Raw genomic sequence first — 22,319 nt, forward strand, 5'->3', positions numbered from 1 at the left:
ATACAGCTTTGCAAAGCTCACCTTGCACTTCACATGTATTTACTGAGATAATCATTTTTTTCTGAGCAATTATTTTATCGGTAAGGCTGAAATCAAATCGACGCTGTGAAAATGAATTCATGGTTGAACGTTTGAGGGGGAGTCCTCCTGATTGGCCATTGTCACCAGTTCTGGTGAAGGGTCTTTATCTGTAAAGTTAACATACAAACATATGAATTAGGAGCAGGAGTAGGAGTAATGAATCTTTGAAATTCTTACCGCAAGGAGCTGTAGAGGCCGGGTTGTTAAATATGTTCACGGCTGAGATAGACAGATTTTTAGTCAGTGAGGGAATCAAGGGTTACGGGGATTAGGCGGGAAAGTGGAGTTGAGGATTATCATATCAGATTAGTCATGATCTCATTGAATGGCGGAGCAGACTCGAGGGGCCGAATGGCCTATTTCTGCTCCTTCATCTTATGGTCTACACAGATGCTGACTGACCTGTCTCTTCCAGCATTATGCAGTTTTTCCCATACTATTTTACATCTTTATGTCTGATTGTTTTATATCTCTCTGGTCCAGAGACAAACAAACTGGTGAAGATGCGCAGAAAAAGAAAAGCAGAGTTAATCACCAGTCATGGCTTGTTCCTGACTTTACTTTTTCTAGCAAAGTAATGGACAAGAATCAAATCAGAGAGATACATTAAATCGCAAGAATAGAGGCCTCAGAAGCATGATATGCCACGGAGGTATTGGTGCAAAATAGTGTGTGTACCTGAGGATGGGTGGTGAAATTTCAATTAAATTATAGGGGAGAATGAATTAGTGTTGGAGTCAGGTGGTAAAAATAAATGTGGCTGTGAAAATTGGTTCAAGCAAATACACTGTGAAGTGGACACATTACAGGGCATTTTATTTGTTTTGGCAGTGACCTACAGTTCACTCAGGAAGTGCACGTTGCGGTGTCCACATACACTTTTATATGACTGCATGTTGCAGTCTGGAGCTATGGATAGTACTGGATGAGACTCCATCCTTCTCTCCATCACATGCCTGAGTAGGAATCTCTCCTGCTCGACCATATTCTTGTTATGTACCAGAGTAACACCATTGGCTGGTGTAGTGTCATATGTTGCGCAGTGACATCATCAGAGGGTTCGAGGGCTTTGATGGAGTTCACCATGGTGCCCTGTTTGAGCAGCACCTTGTAAAATAAACCCCTTCCACTATTTTATGTGAACTTGATGCATGTCGCCTCTGATTCCTTCTCTTTGTGGCTACAACAAAGAATATAACAGATTTGAAAAATTCATTCGTGGGATGTGGGCATCGCTGGTGAGGATAGCTTTTATTGGCCATTCTTAATTTGCACTGAGAAGGTGGTGGTGCACTGCTTTCTTGAACCGCTGCAGTCCATGTGTTGGAAGGTACACCCATAGATCTGTTAGGGAGGGAGTCACACCATATTGACCCAGTGAGTGAAGGAGCGCTGATATATTTCCAAATCAGGATGGTGAGAGACTTGGAGGGGAACTTCCAGATGGTGGTGTTCCCAAGCATTTGCTATCCTTATCTTTCCAGATGCCAGGGTTCAGTACTTGCTGCCTCAGAAGCCTTGGTGAGTTTCTGCAGTGCTTTTTGTAGATGGTACACACGGGTGCTACTGCACGCCGGTGGCACATGGAGGGAATGTTTGTTGATGGAGTGCCGATAAAACGGGCTGTTTTATCTGGGAAGTGTTGATGGAAAAGCAGTCATGCAATAAAATGGAGGGTATTCCATCATGTTCCTAACTTGTGCGTTGTAGATGTTGGACAGGCTTTGGGGAGTCAGTAGGTGAGTTGTTCTCTGCATAGTTCCTCGTCTCTGATCTGCTCTTGTAGCCACAGCATTTATACGGCTGGTCCAGTTGAATTTCTGGTCAATAGTAACCCCCATGTTGTTGATAGCGGGAGATTTAGCAATGGTAATGCCATTGAATGTCAAGGGGAATTTGTTAGATACTCTTTTCTTGGAAATGATCTTCACCTGCTACTTGTGTGGTATGAATGCGACTTGCCACTTATTAGCCCAAGCCTGGACATGGAATTCTTCAGACTCATGAGTTGCAAATGGTCTCAACATTGTGAAATTATCAATGCACATCCCCACTTCTGACATGAAGATGGAAGGCAGGCCACTGGTGAAACAGCTGAAGATGGTTGGGCCAAGTACACTATTCTGAGGAATTCCTGCAGTGCTATTCTGGGACTAAGATGACTGATCTCCAACAACCGTAACCATCTTCCTTTGTGCTAAGTATGACACAAACCAGGGCAAAGATTTCCCCTTGATTCCCATTGACTTCGGTTTTGCTCAGGCTCCTTGATTTCAAACCCAGTCATTGCCTCCTTATATTAAGAGCAGTCACTCTCACCTTTTGAGTTCAGCTCTTTTGCCCACGTTTGGACTAGGTCTGAAATGAGATCAGGAGCTGAATGTCCTATTGCTGGAGATGCAACAAAAAGGCATTTTTAAAAATGTTTTTATTTCTGTCGCTTTTATCTCCCATTTTTAATCCGATTTTTCTTTCCTCTATTTATTTCAATTTCTGTTTTTATTTGACATTGAATAAATTATTGTAATTGACACTTCCTGGTTCAGACTCTGCGCTGCTCATTAACGATTCTTCAATCTGATTGGTGAGATACACAGTTAGTTGCCCTGTTCACAATGGTCCCTGATGCTTTGTAGAAAACCCTACATTCTTTGTTAAGTGGTTAACAGAAACTTCTAGTATAAGAGTTAACCAAAAGACTATGGTCAAGTACAAGTATTTAAAAAAAATAAATTTAAAGTACCTAATTCATTTTTTCCAATTAAGGGGCAATTTAACATGGTCAATCGACCTAGCGTACACATCTTTGGGTTGTGGGGGTGAAACCCACTCAAACATGGGGAGAAGGTGCAAACTCCACAGGGACAGTGACCCAGAGCAGGGATCGAACCTGGGACCTCGCCGCCGCGAGGCAGCAGTGCTAACCACTGCGCCACTCTGCTGCCTGGCCAAGTACAAGTATAACAATTTTTTTCTCACTGACCGTAATGATGAGCTGTTGCTTTGTGATCGCTTTGTGATGTACTTATTCTGGAAAGATAATAAGTACATTGTAGTTACACTAAACCCTAGCAGTGCCTTGCATTGAGGTTTGAAAATACTCAGACACTCTAATTTTGCTCCATCTTGATGGCCAGTTATCATTTGGCAAGTTAATTGGATATGCTCTGAAAATCTATAATGTTACAACCATGTCAAAATGATAGCATTATAACAACTTTTAATTCTAGATACATAATATCTTATGTAAGATACTTGTTCTTACATGGGCAGCTGTTGACAGTAAACACCATAATCCCCCATAAATGATAAAAGTTAAGCTGTAATTATATTTGTAGTTTGTTAAATATAGCAATGCCAAAGTTTAATCACTTTTATTCATTTCAAATGCATATGTGCAAACTCCAATTTCCGTTCCTTCGATGCCAATAGCTAATGAAGGGAAAAATACGAATTTGTTGCGAACATTAGAGAAACAATAAAAAAATTATAATTAAGTGACACTAGGTATTCAGATTTGAAGAGGAAAATCAAAATGTGTAATTGTCTTCCCAGCATAAAAATGGGTTTCCGTGACAGCACGGTGGCGCAGTGGTTAGCACTGCTGTCTCATGGCTGTCTCAAGGATGTTGCAGGTTACAGAGGGACATAGATAAGCTGCAGAGCTGGGCTGAGAGGTGGCAAATGGAGTTTAATGTGGAGAAGTGTGAGGTGATTCACTTTGGAAAGAATAACAGAAATGCGGAATATTTGGCTAATGGTAAAATTCTTGGTAGTGTGGATGAGCAGAGGGATCTCGGTGTCCATGTACATAGATCCCTGAAAGTTGCCACCCAGGTTGATAGGGTTGTGAAGAAGGCCTATGGTGTGTTGGCCTTTATTGGTAGAGGGATTGAGTTCCGGAGCCATGAGGTCATGTTGCAGTTGTACAAAACTCTAGTACGGCCGCATTTGGAGTATTGCGTACAGTTCTGGTCGCCTCATTATAGGAAGGACGTGGAAGCTTTGGAACGGGTGCAGAGGAGATTTACCAGGATGTTGCCTGGTATGGAGGGAAAATCTTATGAGGAAAGGCTGATGGACTTGAGGTTGTTTTCGTTAGAGAGAAGAAGGTTAAGGGGTGACTTAATAGAGGCATACAAAATGATCAGAGGGTTAGATAGGGTGGACAGCGAGAGCCTTCTCCCGCGGATGGAGGTGGCTAGCACGAGGGGACATAGCCTTAAATTGAGGGGTAATAGATATAGGACAGAGGTCAGAGGTGGGTTTTTTACGCAAAGAGTGGTGAGGCCGTGGAATGCCCTACCTGCAACAGTAGTGAACTCGCCAACATTGAGGGCATTTAAAAATTTATTGGATAAGCATATGGATGATAACGGCATAGTGTAGGTTAGATGGCCTTTAGATTTTTTCCATGTCGGTGCAACATCGAGGGCCGAAGGGCCTGTACTGCGCTGTATTGTTCTATGTTCTATGTTCTATGGCGCCGAGATCCCAGGTTCGATCCCAACTCTGGGTCACTGTCCGTGTGGAGTTTGCACATTCTCCCCGTGTTTGCGTGGGTTTCACTCCCACAACCCAAAGATGTGCAGGGTAGGTTAATTGGTCACGTTAAATTGCCTCTTAATTGGAAAAAAAAGAATTGGGTACTCTAAATTTATAAAAAAAAAGAAAATGGATTTCCACACAATTTCGAATGACCTCTAATTCTACACAAGTCAAAAAAACAAGAATTTTGTTCCAGCTACCATATTTACAGAAGACTTTGAGGTGTGCTTCTAGAAGCACTTTTGCCCTAGTCAGACATTACCAAAAATAATTTCCAACTGGAATATAAATAACAGAATAGGGAATTAAATTCCAGATTCTTTGAGATTACTGGGTTTGAACTAAATCAACCTGGTATTCCGGAATTCCTCTTCTTAGGCAGTCCCTCAGGACTGAGAATGAATTTCCTCCACTCTGGTCCATTGGGTCTGAGATAGCTGATAAGTTCAGTGCGCGATCTGCAGTCTCTGTCACATGTGAGACAGGCGGTGCTTGAAGGATTGGGTAGGTTGGTTGTTTGGAGGTTTTTAAGCTCCTTTCAATGCCATTGCATGTTCCCAAAGAATTCTCTCGATGTGTTTGGTGCCTTTCGAAATGAGCCTTCTCCAATCCTGGGCTTTCCATGAGTCGGTGGGTATTTTTGACCCCTTCAGGGATGCTTAGTAAACATCCCTAAAGTGTTTCTGCTGTCCTTCTGCTGTGACTAGGTTCCGAATAGAGCAGTTGCTTTTAGAGTCTGGTGTAGGTCCTACCCAGCAGGGCTGCTTTTGAATGATTGGTGCCTCAATGTTGGGTATATTGGCTTGGGAGAGGACACTGCTGTTGGACTGCCTTTCGTGCCATTGGATTTGAAGGATTTTCTAAAGGCACTGCTGCTGATACTTCTTCAATGCTTTGAGATGCCTGCTGTGGGTTGTCCAAGTCTCAGAAACACATAAGAGTGTGGAGATCACAGCTGCCCGGTAAACCATGAGTTTAGTCTTAGGTTTGAGATCCTCAAATGCTCTTTTCCTCAGTTGGCCAAAGGCTAATCTGGCACATTGGATGATGAGTTTTATCATCTGCATCCACTTTCATCAAGAGGACACGGAAGATACAGAAATGGTCCACATTTTCCAGGATTTCGCTGTTGGTCTTAATTGACTGGGCGGGGGAGGGGAAATGTTTTGCTGGGGAGCTGGTTGGAAGAGGATCTTAACATTCTGGATGTTTACTGAAAGACCCATTTTCTCATTTGTTTCAGAGAAGGAGTCAACATTGACCAGGAGCTCAGTTTCTAACATAGCAAGACACACAAGCACTTTGAACGAAGACAGCCTAGCATTCAGGAACTATTAAAACTCACCAAGGAAAGTGTCACAGATAAAGAACAGAACATAGAACATAGAACAGTACAGCACAGAACAGGCCCTTCGGCCCTCGATGTTGTGCCGAGCAATGATGACCCTACTCAAGTCAACGTATCCACCCTATATCAGTAACCCAACAACCCCCCCCCATTAACCTTAACCTTATTTTTTTAGGACACTAAGGGCAATTTAGCATAGCCAATCCACCTAACCCGCACATCTTTGGACTGTGGGAGGAAACCGGAGCACCCGGAGGAAACCCACGCACACACGGGGAGGACGTGCAGACTCCGCACAGACAGTGACCCAGCCGGGAATCGAACCTGGGACCCTGGGACCCTGGAGCTGTGAAGCATTTATGCTAACCACCATGCTACCGTGCTGCCCCCAGACATCCGGCACAAACCAAAAAAATGTGCTCGACAGTGCAAATTACACTTTGACCACTGTTGCCAATTACCCGATGCCCTCAGTGCCCATGGTTGCAGAAGGCTTCTAATTAACTGGTAGACATAATGTGGTTGTACCTCAGGGTCGTCCCTACGTTGTCCTAGGGATTGGAACATGGGAAAACAGTTAGAGACCAAATCCAATCATCTTTCATAACTGTGGGCCACTGATTCCACTTGGAGTAACCCCATAAAAAACAGTTCCACAAATTGCTCTTCCTGTGTAAAGGGTGACCAAAGATCAAAAGCACTCGGGAGAAGTGCAACTAAAATCTATGGAGTTATCTCTTCAGGTGACGTAACAGGTTCAGAAACGATACATATATATGGAAAACTGTTTTATCCTCACTGCAGAACTAATTTCAGATGAGTGCAAATCTTGTATATAATTTTGAGTGAGTAATTTAGAGATGTTCCCTTAACAATTGTTTTCTGACAGTGCATTTACTGTCTTATTACTTTAATAGCTGATGGTGCATTATATCTAATTGTTATTCTCCCCCTTTAGATTCCATTGTAATAGCATTCTGGGTTGGCCTCGCTGTTTTTATGATATTTCTCTTCATAATTCTCATGTTGATGTCACGTTCGGGCTCCACACCTGCACAGTAAGTCAATTTAGTAACCTTTTCATACAATGAGCTAGGCTTTATTGAGTTTAGTTAGTACTTGTTTGATTCACGCCATGCTAATGCACTTTTTATTCATGCAGTGACACATTTCTGCAATTTTCTACGCCAACTCCCATTTTAATAAGGCTTATTTTTGTCTGTCAATTGTATGTGGGAGTTGGGTGGAATAAAATTAGATTGATGTCTTTGAAACCCTCTGATAGCTCAGCTAGTTAAAGCAACGACAAACGTAACTGTGAAGGTCAATGAAAATGTCAACACAAGTAGTGGTGTGACCACTGGCAATTTAAACAAAATAGTAATTTTAGTCACTTAGAGTCTCTGATTGTACAGTTCACAGCCAGCTTTGAAATGTGGCAAAATTGTACATACATTAAAAATCAATACTTCAAATCCATTTTTCTGTCAAGTTTAACAGCCATATTCCTGCATTGTTTTTGGTTAAATGGTGGCAGAAAACATTTCCCTAAATAATTTAATGTATTACAGCTCATCATTGGTAAATCTGGAGAGCGCCTTGTGACAGGTTTGCCAGATGGCCTAGCATTTTATTTTAGCCTGTGGTGTGTTATCCCTGTGGGGGTCCAGGCAGTGGCTTCAATGAAATGCTCTCAGATAATTAGTTATAGTCCACAGGGGTAATTCTCCCATTAGAACGAGAGATAAATGGTTATATAGCTTGGGAGGGAAGGTGGGGGGCGGCAGGCACCACTCCACATCAAGCATGCGGCAAGTGTGGCAAAGAGGTAGGCTTCCAAGAACTACCATGCCGGTATTTGGATTGAACTCATGCCATTGGTTTCATTCTGCACCACGTTCTAGCCATCTGGCCGATTATCTTAACCACCCCACAAAATGGGCTCAGGATTAGTGATCTCAACTCCAACATCTCAACTGAAGCAAGATTTTAATGTAGGTCAATGTAACAATCTACTTGAAACATGAGTATTACCACTCTTCCTCTCAAAGAACAAGGAACAGTAGAGCGCAGGAACAGGCCCTGTGGCCCTCCAAGCCTGCACTGGTCAGGATACTATCCTTGGCCAAATCCCCAGCATTTCATTGTGCCATATCCCTCTATACCCATCCTATCCATGTGTTTGTCAAGGTGACTTTTGAATGTCGTTAATGTATCTTCTTCCACAACCTCCCCTGGCTACGCATTCCAGGTGCTCACCACCCTCTGTGTAAAACAAAACCTGCCTTGCACATCTCCTCTAATCTTTGCCCCACAGACCTTAAACCTGTGCCCCTGGTAACTGACCCTTCCACCCTGGGTAAGAATGCCTGCCCATCCACTCTATCCATGTCCCTCATAATCTTGTAGACCTCTATCAGGTCGCCCCTCAAACCTCTCCTGAAACATTGTTTGCCCACTGGAATATAGTTGGCTGTGTCTTGTTTTTAAAATTTTTTTTAGAGTACCCAATTAATTTTTTCCAATTAAGGGACAATTTAGTGTGGCCAATCCACCTACTCTGCACATCTTTGGGTTGTGGGGGCAAAACCCAAGCAAACACGGGGAGAATGTGCAAACTCCACACGGACAGTGCCCCAGAGCCGGGATCGAACATGTAGTTGGCTGTGTCAGCTGTTTGCCAGTCCCACGTATCAATGGCCATTGCTCATGTTCGTACCTACTAGTTGACTATCACTACTTATTCATGAATAGCATCACAGCGAAACACAATCATTCTCACCCAGTACTACACTTATACATACATGATTCATTGAAAAACAGTGGGAATCTCTTAGGTAATACAGAGACAATGAGGGTGACTGGCCAACTCCTACCATTGTTCCTGGCAAGATCAAATAATTCAGCAGTGTCCAGGGATTGAAGCTGTGATTTTCACTGATCTGCACGGCCAAGGTGCACCTTGGTCTGAGGGGTGGGATTTGAAGAGGGACAGATTGAAAGATGGTTAAAGGCTGAGAGGTTTAGACGGGGAATTCCAAAACTTGGGAGGTCGGCAGCTGTTGGCACACGATGGATGGTGAAGTGGTGAGTGTCAGGGGAACAACGAGATCTTGGTTATTGTAGGGCTGGAGAAGATTACAAGAAGGAGGAGGAGTGAGATTAGGGGAGATCTTAAACACAAAGATGCCAATTTTAATTTAAAGCCAGCAGGAAACTGGGAGTTGATGGAGGTCACAAAGGACAGGGGTGATGGAAAAGCGAGGCTTTGATGTGGCGGCAAAGTTTTGCACAAGCTGAAGTTTATTGGTATGTGAAGATGGGAGACTGACCAGGCGAGATTCAGAACATTCAACTAGAGATCTCATGAAGACATGGTTGAGGGCTATTATAGGACACGTTTAGTCTGCAGACAGGAAGATTTTCATCCATTCAGTCAGGGCTGAAATCTAAGTAAATGTTATGCAGTGAAGGATATGTGATTGCGGTGGTGTGATAATAACTTTGTACTGACAGGATACTATCAACAATATTAATTATATCCTGTGACTTATGTCAAGGGCTCTTGACGATAAATCAAAATGAGTCATTCCAACCTTGTCTAGATCTTTTTTGAGGCTATGCTGTGTACAATTTTCAGCACTCTATCTTCAAAAGAAGATTCATGGACAGGATTCAGAAAACAGTGATAAGGATGGTTCCCCGATTTATAGCTTTAATTTATGAGAAACGACTCATAAAACTGTCGGTGAAATCCAGAGAAGAGGAAGGTGCAGATTTAAAAAATGCTGCCAGCAAGGCCAATATCAACATTAACAGACTTTTAACTTAGGCTTCATTTTTTTAAATTTAAAAATTAATTTACAGGATGTGGGCATCGCTGGTTAGGCCAGAATTTATTGCCCATCCCTAGTTGCCCTTCAGAAGATGGAGGTGAGCTGCCTTCTTGAACCACTACAGTCCCTGAGGTGTAGGTACACCCACTGTGATGTTAGGAAGGGAGTTCCAGGACTTTGACCCAGCAACAATAAAAGAACGGCAATATATTTCCAAGCTGGAGTGGTGAGTGACTTGGAGGAGAACCTTCAGGTGGTGGGGTTCCCAGGTATCTGCTGCTCTTGTCCTTCTAGATGGTAGTGGTCTTGGGTTTGGAAGGTGTTGCCTGAGTAACCTTAGTGAGTTCCTGCAGTGCATTTTGTAGATGGCACACATGGCTGCCACTGTTCGTCGGTGGTGGAGAGTTTGAATATTTGTGGAAGGAGAAGCAATCAAGCGGGCTGCTTTGTCCTGGATGGTGTCAGGCTTCTTGAGTGTTGTTGGAGCTGCATTCACCCAGGCAAGTGAAGGATATTCCATTAAACCCCTGACTTGCGCATTGTAGATGGTGGACAGGCTTTGAGGGGTCAGGAGGTGAGTTACTCACCTTAGGATTCCTAGCCTTTGACCTGCTCTGGTAGCCACAGTATTACTATGGCTAGTCAAGTTCAGTTTCTGTTCAATGGTAATCTCAAGAATGTTGATTTTGGGGGATTCAGTGATGGTAATGCCATTGAATGTCAAGGCACGATGGTTAGATAATGTAATAAGAATAATATTTATTAGTGTCACAAGCAGATTTACATTAACACTGCAATGAAGTTCCTATGAAAATTCCCTAGTCGCCACATTCCGGTGCCTGTTCGAGTACACTGAATGGCTACTCAGAATGTCCAATTCACCTAACAAGCACGCCTTTTGGGACTTATGGGAGGAAACCAGAGTACCTGGCGGGAACCCACGCAGACATGGCGAGAACGTGCAGACTCCTCACAGAGAGTGGCCCAAGCCAGTAATCGAACCCGGGTCCCTGGTGCTCTGAAGCAACAGTGCTGATCACTGTGCTACCGTGCCACCCTATCCTCTCTTGTAGGAGATGGTCATTGCCTGGCACTTGTGTGGCGCGAATGTAATTTGTCAGTTGTCAGCTCAAGTGTATGGCTTTGGGCAGTGTCGAGTCACTGAGCAGGCTGGGATTTTCCTGGGAGATCTTTCTTGGCCACTTTGAGTGTGCAGATGCAAGGGAGGAACTCCGGGGAACTTTATCTCCAGAGTAAAAGCTTTGGGCATGAAAATTAGTTGGTAATTGAACAGCCCAAATCAATATGAAGTTGATTTTCACTGCAGCCTGTCAAACAAAGTTATATTATTTCTCCAGTGGGCAGCTCTATATGTAGAATACGGATGCTGCAGATAGTGACAAGCCGGGCCAACCTTCTTCAGGATGTCTATTTGTCTATTTTAATACATAATTAATTTCCTCACTCTTATTACATTACATTTGGACATTTAACCATATTTAGGAGCTGAATAATTTTAACTATTCTCTGTATTTGAGCTGCGTTATAGAAACACTATTGTTATAAAGATAAATGGGCATATAATAATAATAACCTTTTATTGTCACAAGTATGAAGTGCCTGTGAAAAGCCCCTAGTCGCCACATTCTGGCACCTGTTCAGGCAAGCTGGTACGGGAACTGAACCCAGGCTGTTGGCCTTGTTCTGCATCACAAACCAGCTGTTTAGCCCACTGAGCTAAACCAGCCCGTATGTCAACAATTGATCTCTTTCATAATACAACTAGTAGGGGCACTGCTCACAATGGATTCTGGGGAAGCTGTATTCAAATGGGGGCTGACCAACTACAGCTAGCTTCAGAGAAACCCAATGGTGGCAGTGGCACAGTGCTTAGCACTGCTGCCTTACACTACCAGGACCAGGTTCAAATCTGACCTCGGGTGATTATCTCTGTGGAGTTTGCACTTTCGCCTCATGTCTGCATGGGTTTGCTCCGGGTGCCTCGATGTCCTCCCATAGTCCAAAGTTGTGCAGGTTAGGTGGATTGGCAATGCTAAATTGCCCCTTAGTGTCCAAGGATGTGTAGGTTAGGTGGAGTTACAGGAGTAGGGCGGGGAAATTGAGACTAGGTAGGGTGCTGTTTCAGAGGGTCGGTGCAGACTCTTGATGGGCTGAATGGCCTCCTTCTGCTCTGTAGGGATCCCATGGATTCAATGACAATGGACCTGGTTAAAGTGAATAAATAGACATCTAAGCTGAACCCTTTCTGAGACAAGAGCGTTGGTTGTTTATCTCATCCTAACCAGCAATCAATACCACTGTTCTAGTCGTATTGATTACCGGGCGGCACGGTAGCACAATGGTTAGCCCTGTTGCTTCACAGCGCCGGGAGGGGGGGGGGGGGGGGGGGGGGGGGGGGGGGGGGGTGAGTGCAGCTGGCCAGTGTGGTACCGGCTAGCGAAGGAACCAATAGTGAACTACTGGCCATGTGTACATATTGTTGCAAATCAAATTGCTTTCTGTTTGACTCTACAACTTGTGTTGGATTCTTCGTGGCCCTCACACAAGCAATGGGCTGGATTCTCCGATGCTGTGGCTACGGCTTGCAGGATCTGTCTGGTCTTATGACCAAACCTTTAGCGCGCCCCTGCACCGATCCTCCGACTGGTGGGGGGGCCAGACACCGCCGCAGAATAGCCGGGTCTGTGGCCGCGCATGCGCACGGCAGCGGCCTGCGGTGTCCATGCCTGCTGTGCATGGACCTGGCCTGCCAGATAGTGCCCCCCACCCTCCCTCCCGTAACCCCACTCGCCATACCCGGACCACTCCATACACCAATCCTCCCAGACCCTGCCAAAGCATTCCCTGCTAGCGGAACGGTTCCCACCGCGACTTTGGCGTAGCTTAGTACTGGCTATGGCCGCGGCCGTCGCCCAATACTCTTCTACCTTTATTGATGCCCATTGTTGTGGTGGTTCATCAGGAGGTGAGGGTGAATGAGCATCGCCCCTTTGGGATTAAGGAATGGGGCAGGTCTGGTTGGTGGCTATTTCTGGGCGAATTCTCTGGATTTTGTTCACCTACTGCTGCCAGCGAGAGCAGAGAATTTGGCGCTCAGCCAAAACTCCATTCACTGCAGCAGGACTGGAGAATTCCAGCTGCACAGGAGGTCAGAGAATTCCAGCCTTAGGCTGGGATTCTCCGACCCGACGCTGGGTCGGAGAATCCCCGGGGGGAGGCGCGAATCCCGCCCCGACGCCAGCTGCCCTATTCTCCAGCGCCTTTTTACGGGGGCCAGTGGGATTCCCGCCATGCCGGTCGGGGGCCGTTGACAGCCCCCCCCCCCCCTCCCCCCCGGTGATTCTCTGGGCCCCGATAGGCCAAGTGGCCGTAAAGTTTTGGCCAGTCCTGTTGGCGTGAATTACTCCCCTCACGCACGGCGAGACCTGGCAGGTAAGTTTGCGGGGGGGGGGTCCTGGGGGGGTGTCGGGGGGGGGGGATCCAACCCCGGAGGGGGCTACCACGGTCGCCTGGCCCATGATTGGGGCCTACCGATCTGCGGGCGGGCTAGGTTCCATGGGGGCCCTTCTTTCTTCCGCGCCGGGCTCCTGTAGGGCTCTGCCATATTGACCGGGATCGGCGTGGGGAAGGGAACCCCCGAGCATGCGTGGAAATGCGCCGGCCGGTCTACGCATGTGCAGAAATACGGCAGCCATCCGCACATGCACGAGATCACACTGGCCGTTCAGCACATGTGCGACTCACGCCGGCCCTTCGGTGCCAGCTGGAGCCGCGCCAACCACTCTGGCGTCAAACTAGCCCCCGAAAAATTGGAGCATTCCTCTGTTGACTCCAGAGTGGTTGGCGCCGGTTTTCCCTCCGGTGTGGGGACATAGCCCTATTTTCGGAGAATCCCGCCCTTAGTGTTTGATAGAGCTACCAAGGTGACAGTGCTTGTGCTTAGTTAGTAACTTGCCATAAAACACAGCACCTCCCATTGAAAGGATTGTGTGCTCCCTAATAAGCTGCCTGGCCTTCTCCAAGTCGGATTATAGGTTTACTGGTGGAGAAAAGATTGCTTGCCTTTGGTGGCTATTGTGAACCAATTCCTTCCATAAAGGGGTAAATAAATGAATCTAAGGCTGACAACATTAACTTTTTAGCACCTTTAACAAAACGTTCCAAAGTACTTCATGGGTACTATAAAATAAAATGTGATACCGGATTATGTGAGGTGCTATTAGGTCACATGTCCAAAAGCTTGGTCAGTTACGCAGATTTTAAGACGTGCCTTTAAGGGAAAGAGAGATGGAAAAGGTTAGGGAACGAATTGCAGAGTTTAGGCAGATGAAGACATGGCCAGCGATAGTGGAGTTTAAAGAGTGATAATTGTGGCATGGGAAAGGTAATAGATATAAGAGATGTGACAGTGTTAAAGTGGAGGAAACAGTTACACACATCAGATGTGTATTAACGTAGGTGTGTAGCCATTGAGCACAACAAAGTGTTGGAGGTGACCTCAACCAGAGAACTTTGTGAAGGCCTAGTTGTGAGAGTGTTGCTTGAAGACGATGAAGGTTGTGCAGGTTCTGAGGAACAAGCACGAAGATCGGATATGGGGGTGGGGAGAGGTGTCAGCCAGTCATTTGTTGGCGGCGGGGGTTGGGAATTTGAGGGGTGGCAAGTGGAACTGATGCCAGGAGAGAGCTGGTAACTTACTTTGCAGCTCGTTGGTGTCATGATATGTATATTGACTGGGATGTTAAGTTATGTTAATGTTAATGCTTCTACCACTAGAGGGAACCTCAGAATAGTCATATAAATATCATGTGACATCTGGGAGAAGGTGTGAGAAGGAGTAAGGCGAAGCTTGGAGCAGGTGTGAGCTGAGATAGATCAGTATAGAGTTCTACAGATCAGTATAGAATTCTGCAGCATAGATATAGTATAGACTAATTTATTAGTTAATACCTTGTAATGTGTTTGAATCATAATTTGTGCAGTGTAAATAAACTAGTTTTGTTTGATAACATAGCTTGATGTTTTTTGGCTACACTACAACTGTAATCCATCCCGAGAAACTCAACAAAGAACATCACAATTGGAGGTTGTTTGTCTTCTTGCGACATTGGACAGTGGTCTTGTCATGGTGCCCGCACTGGCACCAGCTGCCATTGCCAACCCGGCCATCGCGAAACACCCTGCCAAACGCCTCTGAAACCAGACTTTGAATTTTCTCCGTTAAATCGTGCCCAGAGTTAACATTTCAAGTCCATACGATTCCTCTACAGAATTGATGTTATTATTTTAGATTTCCAGGATTCGCAGCATTTTGCTTTTATTATAAGCTGCCTAGTGGTTCTAGCACTGTTCTACAGTCCCCGGGATAAGGGAGCTGGCAGTCACTTCTCTTCTTGTAGGGTGAGTGATAATACTACACGGCTTTTTGTCTTGCCTTCAAAACCTCTCACCATTCCTGCCATTCATATGAAGCACGGTAGCATGGTGGTTAGCATAAATGCTCCAGGGTCCCAGGTTCGATTCCCGGCTGGGTCACTGTCTGTGCGGAGTCTGCACATCCTCCCCGCGTGTGCGTGGGTTTCCTCCGGGTGCTCCGGTTTCCTCCCACAGTCCAAAGATGTGCGGGTTAGGTGGATTGGCCAGGCTAAATTGCCCTTAGTGTCCTAAAAAATAAGGTTAATGGGGGTTGTTGGGTTACTGGTGTAGGTCGGCTTGAGTAGGGTGATCATTGCTCGGCAAAACATCGAGGGCCGAAGGGGCTGTACTGTTCTAATTCTAATTTATATTTTAAAATGTGGCCTGTCATTTAAACGGGAAATGAATCAGCTGAGTGGTACACACTGTGGTCTGTTGGATTCTATAGGCTGAACAGTGGAATTAAACTGTTGCACCAAAGTGTTTTGCTGATTTAGCTGCTCGCACTAGTTGAACCCCCATTAATTCCCCCAATTCTGACAGGAAATATGTAAACGAGCATACCTAGGGAATGCCTGTACGTTTCTTCCCAGCAGTCAGCAGCTGATAGAACATCATTTTTCCAGCTGCTGCAACAGTGTCAAGCGCACCGAGAAAATTCTGAGCCACAATCGTTCAGCTGCTAATCTCATGACTTCAGCATGAGCCACTCAGAAATCCAGCATGGTCACCCCAAACACTTTTTCTGTGTCCTTGGCCCAACCATCTTCAGCTGCTTCATCAATGACCTACCGTCCATCATAAGGTCAGAAGTCGGGGTGTTTGCGGATGACTACACAATGTTCAGCATCATTCGCGCCTACTCAGATAATGAAGCAGTCCATGTCCAAATGCAGCAAGACCTGGACAATATCCAAGCTTGGGCTGGCAGGTGGCAAGTTACATTCGCACCACATAAGTGTCAGGCAATGACCATCTCCTACAAGGGAGGATCTAACCTTTGCCCCCTGACATTCATTGGCATTATCATTGCTGAATCCCCCATAATCAACATCCTGGGGGTTCTCATTGATTAGAAACTGAACTGGACTAGCCACATCAATACTGTGGCTATCAGGGCAATCAAAGGCCGGGAATCCTACAGCGAGTAACTCGCCTCCTGATCCCCCAAAGCCCGTCCATCATCTACAAAGCACAAGTCAGGAGTGTGATAGAATACTTTCCACTTGCCTGGATGAGTGCAGCTCCAACAACACGCAAGAAGCTCAAATCCAGGACAAAACAGCCCGTTTGATTTCTTCTCCTTCCATAAACATTCAAACGCTCCATCACTGATGAACAGTGGCAGCCGTTTGTACCATCGACAAGATGCACTGCAGTAGCTTACCAAGGTTCCTTATACAACACCTTCCTAACCCACGACCACTACCATCTAGAAGGACAAGAGCAGCAGATACCTGGGAACCCCACGCCTGGAGGTTCCCCTCCAAGTCACTCACCACCCTGACTTGAAAATATATCGCCATTCCTCTGCTGTCGCTGGGACAAAATCCTGGAACGCCCTCCCTAACAGCACAGTGGGTGTACCTACACTGGAAGGAGTGCGGGGGTTAAGAGGGAGCTCACCCTCTGAAGGGTAACTAGGGATGAGCAATAAATGCTGTCCTAACCAGCGATGCCCACATCCAGTAAATGAATTTTTAAAAAGCCACAAGACTGTTAACAATAAATAAATTGACATTGAGTATGAAGAGTACAATATAGAGTTTGTCTGCCCTCTATCTGCCTGCATATGTGAGACATTTGTGCGCACACTTAGATTTGAGGCCCGGTGCCTCTGGTTGCTGTAATTTTCCTACATCACTGGTGTGCCTTCTGCATGACCAAAAACCCACTGAGCAGAAAATGTGTAGCTATGACAGCAGGTAAGTACATTGTAGAGAAGACGTCAAATTACTGAGGCTATACCACCCATCGTGTGGGCACAGCAGGATGAAATGGTGATGGCTCCCACTTCTGCTCTCCACCCATTTAATGATTGAGATAAAAGAAGGCACGGTTAATTAAGTAAAAATCAGTTGCACTTTATTTAAAATCTAAAAGATCCCAAGAATTTATGATATGAATTCATGAACTTTGAGTCTCCCTCAGGCTCACACTTGAACTTTGGTGGAATACTGGAATCCACTGACGCTCGGTGTAGATGTTCGCTAGACCCTGGTTTGAGACAACAGTTTCAAGACAGGAGAAAATTATACTGAACGAAAAAGATATTTCTAACCTTTTGTTTTCAGAAATGTATTAGAAGGGATACCTCTCACATGAAAAATAGAAAACAGCAGTTTAATGTGACTGTTCAGCCGATAGAATCCAACAGACCACAAGGTGTACAACTCAGCTGATTAATTTCCCGTTTAAAGGACAAGCCAAATTTTAAAATAAAAATTCACATGAATGGCAGGAGTGGCGAGAGGTTTTGAAGACAAGACAAATAGCCGTGTATTATTATCACTCACCCTACAAGAAGAGAAGTGACTGTCAGCTCCCTTATCCCAAGGACTGCAAAACAGTGCTTCCAAATGTTCCACATCTTCTGCAAGTCAATACTGTAAATGATCTCTTCCTAGAACCAATATAATAGAAGCAAAATACTGTGGATGCTGGAAATCCGAAATAAAAACAGAAAATGCTGGAAAAACACAGCAGGCCTGGTAGCATCTGTGGAGATAGAAACCGAGTTAACGTTTTGAGTTCTTACATCTCTTCTTCAGAGCTGAAAGAGACCGGAATGTAAAGGATTATATCGTTGGAAAAGAGGAGGGCGGTAAAGGTGGAGTAGAACAGAGGTGGGATATCAGAGGAGATTGACAAAGATGTCATAGACACAAGACAGAATAGTGTTAATGGTAATGTTAAAGACCAAAGAAGGTGCTAATAAAAGTATAAAGATAGAAGAATATGTTAACAAGAGTCAGCATTCTGTGAATGCAAAACAAGTTCGCAGATGGCCCTATGAAGGAGGCGGTTGGGTAGAAAGCATCAAAATGGAAGAGAGTTCACAGTCTGAAATTGTTGAACTCAACGTTAAGTCCAGAAGGCTGCAACGTGCCTAATCGGAAGATGAGGTGCTGTTCCTCCAGTTTGCGTTGGGCTTCACTGGAACATTGCAGCAGGCCAAAGTGAACATGAGGGCATTGGAGCAAGATGCTGAGTTGAAATTGCAAGTTACAGGAAGGTTAGGGTGATGCTGAGTACTTAGTGAAGTGTTCCTCAAAGTGGCCACTCAGTCTGCGTTTAGTCTCCCCAATCTAGAAGGAGACTGCATTGCGAGCAGCGAATACGGTGAATCAAATTGAAGGTGGTGGAAGTGAAACGCTGCTTCACCTGAAAGGAGTGTTTGGGGCCTTGATTGGTGAGGAGAGATGAGGTAAAGGGGCAGGTGTTGCACCTTCTGTGATTATATGGAAGGTGATGCCCTGTTGGGGACAATGGAGGAGTGGGCCAGGGTGTCATGGAGGGAAATGTCCCCACAGAATGCAGACAGGGGAAGATGTGTTTGGTGGTGGCATCATGCTGGAGTTGGAGAAAAAGGCAGAAGATGAGCCATTCAATGTGGAGGCTGGAGGGATAAAAGTGAGGACAAGGTGAACCCTATCATGGTTCTGGGAGGGAGAAGGAGTGAAGATAGAGATGCAGGAGATGGGGCAGACACGGTTGAGGGCCCTGTCATCCACAAGGGGGGAAAACCTCAATTAAGGGAAAAGGAAGTCATGTGAGAAGAGCTGTTTGGAAGGTAGTGTCATTGGAACAAACATGACGGAGGTGACAAAACTGGGTGAATGGGATGGAGTCCTTACAGGAAGTGGGGTGTGAGGAGCTATAGTCAAGATAACTGTGGGAGTCAGTGGGCTTGTAATGAATATTGCTAGACAGTGCATCACCAGAAATGGAGACATGGCCAAGGAAGGGAACAGAAGTGTCAGAGATGGACCATGTGAAGCTGAGAGAGGGGTGGAAATTGGAAGCAAACTCAATAAAGGTTTCTAGCTCCAGGAAAGAGCATGAAGCGGCACCGATACAGTCATTAATGTAACAGAAAATGAATTGTGGGAGAGGGCCTGAGTAGGACTGGAACAAGGAACGTTCCACATACCCCACAGAAAATCAGGAATAATTGGACTCCATGCGGGTATCCATAGCCACATCTATTATTTGCAGGGAGACAAGTTGAAGGAGAAATTGTTCAGAGAGAGAACAATTTCAGTGAGACAGAGGAGAGTAGTGGTGGAGGGGGATTATTCAGTTCTCTGTTCAAGGAAGAAGCGGAGTACCTTCAGACTATCCTCGTGGGGGATGGAGAAGTAGAGGGATTGAATGCCCATCGTGAAAAGGATGCAGTTAGGGCCAGGAAACTAGAAACTGTTGATATCACAGAATTTACAGTGGATAAGGCGGCCATTCGGCCCACCGAGTCTGCACCGACCCTTGGAAAGAGCACCCCATTCAAGCCCACACTTCCAACCTATCCCCATAACCCAGTAACCCCACCAAACCGTTTTGGACACTAAGGGCAATTTATCATGACCAATCCATCTAACCTGCACATCGGAGCACCCAGGGGAACACCACGCAGACAGTGACCCAATCGAAAGGGAAAGAAAGCCATCCCTTTCATCGAACCTGGGATCCTGGAGTTGTGAAGCAACTGTGCTAACCACTGTGATACCGTGCTGCCCACGATATAATGTTGGCCATCAGAGAAATCCGAATGTCGGTGGGATGAAACTGGATAAGGAGATAGAGAATGAGTTAGGATAGGAAGAAATTAGTCCTGTGGGGCAGGAACAGGCTGAAATGATGGGTCTGCCAGGACAGCCCTGTATATGAATTTTGGGAAGGAGGTAGAAACGGGCTGTGTGGGGTTGGGGGGCTGTGAGGTTTCAGACTGTGGAGGGTAGATCTTCAGAAGTGATAAGGACAGAGCCAGCTCTGGAAACAATGGCTTGATGTTTGGTGGTTGGGTCATGTGGTTAGGATGGTCTGAGAGATGGCGCTCAGCCTCTGCCAGGTAGAGGTCAGTATGCCAGGCCACAACAGCACCACCCTTTTTGGAAGGTTTGATGACAAAGTCAGGGTTGGACCTGAGAGAGCAAAGTGCAGCAAGTTTAGAAGCAGACAAGGTGGAGTTGGCGAGGGGAGCAGAAAAATTAAGACGGCCAATGTCACACCGACAGTTCTCAATGAAAAGTGTGGGTGTGAGGCAGGAGGAAAGAATCCAGGAAGAAGGAGAATGTGAGAGGAGAGTGAAAAGATCTGTTGAATGGGGAAAGGGCTCCTCCCTAAGGAAGTGAGCATGGAGACGGAGGCGAAGGGATGGCTTTCTTTCACTTTCAATGTGATTTTACTTATCACATTCTCTCCGTATGATTTAAATACAGATACCAGTTGAACTCACTATAAAACTTTGTTCCTGGAATCAGCATCTGATATGTGCTTCTGCTTGCATCTTGGGACATTTGTGCTGATTAATGACTACTTTCAGCTTATCAAACATGCCAACCAGATGTGTGCCTTTTAAAGGATAAATATTTTTCAAAAAAAAATGTCTGTGAAGCACATTAATAAATTCTTGTGTATCATGACTATCTAGTAAATGCAGTCAGCAATGTGTCAATCACGGACAATGGTGTATAAACATGGATGAGGAAGGCCATTTGGTCCATTTTAGTTCAGCCATTCAGAAAGTCCTCATGTTGTAGCATCCAGCTGTCTTTTATAAAATAACTCCAAGGGTTTTGCCTCCACTACTCTATCGGGAAGCCATTCCACATTTGATCATTCTTTACACAAAGAAAAAATTCCTGACACTTATCCTAACTTGGCCTTATATTAGATGGAACTTGTGACCTTCTTGTCCTACTGTTGTTTACATAGTGCATAGAACATACAGTGCAGAAAGAGGCCATTTGGCCCATTGAGTCTGCACCGACCCACTTAAGACCTCATTTCCACCCTATCCCTGTAACCCAATAACCCCTCCTCACCTTTTTGGACACTAAGGGCAATTTATCATGGCCAATCTACCTAACCTGCACAGCTTTGGACTGTGGGAGGAAACCGGAGCACCCGGAGGAAACCCACGCAGACACGTAGAGAACATGCAGACTCCGCACAGACAGTGACCCAAGCCTGAAGTAATTTACTCAATCTGACTTTACATACCATTTAGTACCTATCTCCTCACAGATGTCTCCTTTCAAGGCAGGAAAGCACAAGTTTTTCCAATGTTTCCCCATACCACAGAGATCTGAGTCTAGTCTCTTCTCTCCAGGAGATCTGTCATAGTGACTAGGACTCATGGTCTACCATGGCCGTAGTACTTTTACTCACAGTACTGATTTAATACTACAGTATTTTATTTGTTTTGTTACTTCCATGCCGCAGTGATTCTCGAGCCCGTGAGACTGTTTCCCAACCTCAATTCAGTGTCTTCAGGAAAGAAATAGAGAAGTGGCAGCACGGTGGCGCCGTAGGTTAGCCCTGCTGCCTCACAGCGCCGAGGGTTCAATCCCGGCTCTGGGTCACTGTCCGTGTGGAGCTTACACGTTCTCCCCGTGTTTGCGTGGGTTTCACCCCCACAACCCAAAGATGTGCAGGCTAGGTGGATTGGCCACGCTAAATTGCCCCTTAATTGGAAAAAATGAATTGGGTACTCTAAATTTTTTTTTTTTTAAAGAAATAGAGAAAAATTGGAAGAGAAGGAATAAAAATAAAACACAAAGATCTAGTCAATAAGATGTGGAGCTGCGACAAACTAGATAATAACTTTGGCATTAATGTCAAAAAAGAAGTTTACAGAAACCAGATGGCAAAGCTGAATTGCAATAGGAGCAGATGCCAAAATATGAACCTATCCTAAATAAAATCAGAAAATGCTGGAAACAGTGGATCTGGCACAATCTGTGGATGGAGAAACAGAGCTAAAGGGCTGAATTTTTGACACAATGGCCCAGAAATTGGTTTCTATGTCTCAGGCATGAAACTGACATCTAAGGGTCTAATCTGGTAGG

General features: G+C 45.3%; 1 protein-coding gene across 1 annotated transcript in view; it reads left to right on the forward strand.

Annotated features, from left to right (window-relative positions):
• The window catches only part of LOC119968833 (melanocortin-2 receptor accessory protein 2-like), a 49,275-nt gene that overhangs the window by 3,918 nt on the left and 23,038 nt on the right, over positions 1-22,319 (forward strand). The window contains exon 2 of the mRNA XM_038801678.1: positions 6,936-7,035. Coding sequence (XP_038657606.1) covers positions 6,936-7,035 — 100 coding nt within the window. The remainder of the gene's footprint in view (positions 1-6,935; positions 7,036-22,319) is intronic.

Source organism: Scyliorhinus canicula, chromosome 7, assembly GCF_902713615.1.
Source record: "Scyliorhinus canicula chromosome 7, sScyCan1.1, whole genome shotgun sequence".
NCBI classification, from domain to species: domain Eukaryota; kingdom Metazoa; phylum Chordata; class Chondrichthyes; order Carcharhiniformes; family Scyliorhinidae; genus Scyliorhinus; species Scyliorhinus canicula.